Source organism: Adiantum capillus-veneris, chromosome 30, assembly GCF_014529385.1.
Source record: "Adiantum capillus-veneris isolate H3 chromosome 30, ASM1452938v2, whole genome shotgun sequence".
Classification (NCBI taxonomy): domain Eukaryota; kingdom Viridiplantae; phylum Streptophyta; class Polypodiopsida; order Polypodiales; family Pteridaceae; genus Adiantum; species Adiantum capillus-veneris.
The window spans coordinates 13,605,217-13,609,575 of record NC_140960.1 but is presented as its reverse complement, the minus strand read 5'-3'; the positions used below and the strand labels follow the sequence as shown (position 1 = coordinate 13,609,575).

The 4,359-nt window shown below is 47.1% G+C and overlaps 1 protein-coding gene across 1 annotated transcript; it reads right to left on the bottom strand.

Annotated features, from left to right (window-relative positions):
- Window positions 1–267: 267 nt before the first annotated feature.
- Window positions 268–2,184, bottom strand: LOC147417564 (uncharacterized). Its single transcript, XM_086507402.1, has 2 exons — window positions 1,046–2,184; window positions 268–970 (listed from the first exon to the last, which is right to left on the bottom strand). Exons 1-2 carry the CDS (start codon window positions 2,050–2,052, stop codon window positions 307–309), a joined length of 1,671 nt encoding a protein of 556 aa, XP_086363528.1. The 5' UTR covers window positions 2,053–2,184; the 3' UTR covers window positions 268–306.
- Between the last annotated feature and the right edge of the window lie 2,175 nt (window positions 2,185–4,359).

Here is a 4,359-nt window from a genome sequence, read left to right as displayed (position 1 = left end):
AATCACCACCATGCAGACCCAATAAGACTAGCCTAGTCACCAACACGTAGAGCCAATAGTTGACCTGCACGCCATGCCAAGATCCTGTAATCTTGAGAAGCACCTGATAGCGAGGGCATAAAGGGGGAGCACCGCCCTCCTGTAAGCAAGCCTCTCTAAACTTGTAAAGGACTTCACAATATATGTGCGATGATAAGCTCTTTATCAACACGAGATTCCAAGTGTGTGCGTGTGTGTGAAAAAGAGAGAGAGAGAGGGGGGGAGGGAGATGATGAAATTTCTTGGTTTGTTGAAAGGCGCGCCTAGCTACTTCCACTGCCCACCCATGGTGGTGATGGCTACTAGTTGAAGGAATGTCGTGGAATACCACCACTTGATACACGAGTCCAGGGTAGAATTGCCCATGACAGATCTGGGGTTGTTTCTCATCATCAGACAACACACAAACCAGTACCCAGTGATTAATATCTCTTGAGCCACAACCAGCACCCTCCACGAGATCATCTGCCTTGAAGCATACATAGTGCTTATAGCTAAGTAGCCAATTTGAGCCAGTGTAATGAGGCAAACACGCAGAATGACCTTGACACACTCCGCAGCTGAGGACAGGGCGTACAGATAGTAACAAATGGTGCAGCCTGTTAAGGTCTGCAGGACAGCGACGGCAGCACTGTACCACACCGCCCAGGAGGCCGGACGCTTCGTGTAAGCCCTAGAATAGAGGAATGTCTGGTCTCCACTAAGAATGAAGTAGATCCACAGAGCTAGAACTGCAACTGGCCCTATTCCTCGAATCGCCAAGATGATTGTAAGCCGCCACAAGCTGTAGCGCCCTATGGGAAACCCTGCCGCAAAGAGCCTCGAATCAGATCCTACATACATCTTGGGAAAGAGAAGCTCTAGCGTGGAGCCTGTGCCGCTAGCATCCCCAACATACGACCGCATGATACGCCTCGCTGCTAGCCCTGCACTGAAAGCATCCAAGTGCAGAGTGACCACCAGCGCAAGCTGGATGAATATCTCCATAAGGCACAGGACCCCATACCTCACGGAACTGTTGTCGGAGGCTGCCTTCTCAAACTCGGCACTGCCAATTCGCTCGGGGTCGTCCAGCACGTCAAATAGAGCTGTCTGCGCGTTCCTCGCCTGCTCATCACCAGATATGGCAGATCGACGGAGAAGAGCAACAGTGGCCATGTTTAAATCAGCATCAGCCAGAATGATGCCTCCTGTGTTCTCGTAAGCAAGTGCGGTCAAACAGTCGGAAATGGCTTCCCAGTAGTCCCGGTCCCGATCTCTCACCTCTGGCGACAGGAGGCCGTGGCAGTTTGCCATCACGCAGTCTCGGCAGTACACCACAGCGTACTGCTGCGTGCCATCATCGTGAGACTTGCACCTGTGTACATCTCGCTCCCACAGAGAATGCCGATCGACGAAAGTTGAGGGTATGAGCAAGCACCCGCATGCATGTGGCTCGGCTGCAGGGTTGCCGTCGCACTCCGAAGTTGCGTCATTGTACCATTTGCAGCAAACTATCTCCACCGTGGCTTCCGTTCTGTTTACCAACCACCATGCGAGGGCCTTGTCCATCAACTTGCATTTCCCCACAGTGAAAAGGGCATAAGTGACGACTAACGCATCAGCATCTGCTATGAACGCCCAGATGGACTCCACCGGCGAGAGTTGCAGCGTGTAACAGTGTACGTAAGTGGCCTCCCTCAGAGCGCATTCGAAGTCCAATCTGCCTCTCACGGCGGCGTTGGTCCAGGCGCTCAGAGCACCCAGCGTAGCGAGCCCAGAATCCAGGAAATTCGACGTGTCCGCCAAAACTCCCCCAATCTCTTGTGCGCTGGCCGACACTGCAAGGCTCTGCATCAACACGAGCAGGCGAACAACCCCATTGTAAAGGAGTCCTGTGAGCGGTAGCTTGAACAGAGTTCTATCCATGTCTTCACCACAGCTTGCCCCGAGTTTAACAAGGGGCAAGTAATTGGCACTAGCGTTACAGCTGCTTCGCGGACAAAATATCATGTCATTACAACTTCCACTCATTATAGTCTTTCATTACAATTACTTCTACCCAACATGATACTCTCTGTTTTGAAAGCGGTACAGCTGCTTCGCGGACAAAATATCATGTGTATTCATCTCGTTAGAACTTCCACTCATTATAGTCTTTCATTACAATTACTTCTACCCAACATGATACTCTCTCTTTTGAAAGCAACGATGGCCGCATGGCCTACAATGCACATGCTCGAAGGCTTCTTCTTCTTCTTTTTTTTGGGTTTTGGGGGGGTAGTGGTGGGGTGGGGGGGGGGGGGGGGGGGGGTGGGTGGGTGGGTTGTAGTAGTAATAAATTGACGAAAAAGAGAGAACAAGAGGAAGGATACAAATCCCTGGTTGGGAAGCCCAAAGGGAAAAGGAAGATCAACTACTAAACATTAGAATCTTTGAGGGGAAAACACGGAGAGAAGAATGGGATTCCACTACTGCCATTTACATTCTTGAAACACTTGTGTTAAAGGGAAGCTAGGGAAATAGTTCATACAATGCAGTACATAAGAATCGATCCTTTGAATGTCAGAGACCAAAGAGAAGTAGAGTTCATAATGTTTGCCATGAAATAGGGTCTCATTTCTAGAATTCCATAAGTGCCAGAGAAGACAAGATCTCCATAGGTTCCAAAGCACTATATCAAGATATTTGACATGGCCAATCAGCAGATCTCTAGCGGCGATGGGAGCTGGGTGAAGAGGATGAATCTTCTGCTGAATGAACAAGTTGAGACTCTTCTTATTATAGGGACAATATGAGAAAAGGTGTTCTAGTGTTTTCTCATGTTGATTGCATCTAGGACATAAGCCACAAAAATCTCTTCGATGTGGCACCAACCCACAAGGCTTTGTGTAATATGAGCCACATCAAAAAACTTAGCTTAATGGCTTCTGGGAAGGCCCATAGGCAGCATAATCTGTATTGCCATTGTTTAATACTCCAGTTCAATCCCCATCTATTGTTAAGCTTCTTCTTGAGACTGTCATCAAGCTTGCCTTTGGGGTTGTAGGACTGATAGATCACTTTGGAGATTGTCTTAAGGGACCTAGATTCTGGACAGGCTGTGGTATTTATAGCCAGATTTTTCTGAACATTTGGATTCTGATTGAAATTGCCTTTGTAGCCTTGGACAATCTATACTCCTGCATATTGGTAGCAGTGGACATCCATTTACAATCCTTATGCACATCCTTCCAGCTCTAGATACCCAATCTAAATGATTTATGAGAGCTTCTAGTGAGTTCTAGAGAGAGCTTCTTTACAAGTTGGCCAACCCACAAAGAGTCTTGCAATGAAAAATGAAAGTTGGATGCCAAATGGGGGGGAGGACAACCCCCTTCTTAATCTCGAACCAAGAGTTCCACATTCTTTTGACCAATTCTGAACCTGCAAGTTTAAAAGAAAAAGGTGAAGCAATGATATCTTTGAGGGAGAAGCCTTTCCAGCTGAGGTAGGATACCACAGAAAAGGTTTGTATATGTTTCTTAATAAGAGAGGCCCTAAAGTCATCAAAATCCATTGATCTCATAATCCATTTGGCTGCAAGCTTATGTGCCTGCTTGGTGACATCTAGAATGCCCAGTCCACCCTGATTTTTGGGAGGCAGCACACCTCCCATTTTACCTTAGCAATCTTGTTGTAGGTGTCAGTACCTCCCCATAGGAATCTCCTGGATAGTTTCATGATCTTGTTGAGTTGAGCCTTTGAAAGTTTCCAACAGCAGAGAAAGTATATTAAAGATGATAGCAGGTAATGATTTAATACAAAGACTCTTGAAGACAAGGATCCTTGCATGGCTTGCCAACCAAAGAGCTTTTTTTTTTAAAAAACCAAATAAGCATTTGCATTGATTAGAGAGACAAAATGTTACATCTGTTCACCCAAGGAATGGGTAAATAGGGAGTATACAGCGGGGTAGTACCCTTGATAAACAGGGAAGGAGTAACTGCCGATTCTTTTGTCGATTGATACCAAAAAATTACAAAAAGGGCCAAATTTTCCTTTACAGGGTTTATCGCCAGTCGATCTCGTCTTGTAGCCTGTTGGCGAAGTTCACCGCTTCTTCATATTTGATCGCTAGCTCTGCCACTTCATTCCTCATTTCTTGCACCCAATTGTGGATGGTGTCCAGAGAGTTGTTGTCAGTCAGCATGCTCTGCAGGTTGCCGGTACTTCTTGTGTACAATTCAAGGGAGTCTCTCAGGACGGACACCCTCTGTCGGTAAATCCGCATTTGCTCGAGCTTTAAGTTGGCGTCCTGCACAGAGCACCCAGCATATAAAGATTTCACACTGGGGGGTT

Bases quoted from the DNA above. Each gene is read 5' to 3' on its own strand.
- LOC147417564 (XM_086507402.1), bottom strand. From the start codon at position 2,052: ATGAGTGGAAGTTGTAATGACATGATATTTTGTCCGCGAAGCAGCTGT. The intron at 971-1,045 runs GTATGGGGTCCT...GGATGCTTTCAG, and splicing joins TCCGACAACAGTTCCGTGAG to TGCAGGGCTAGCAGCGAGGC.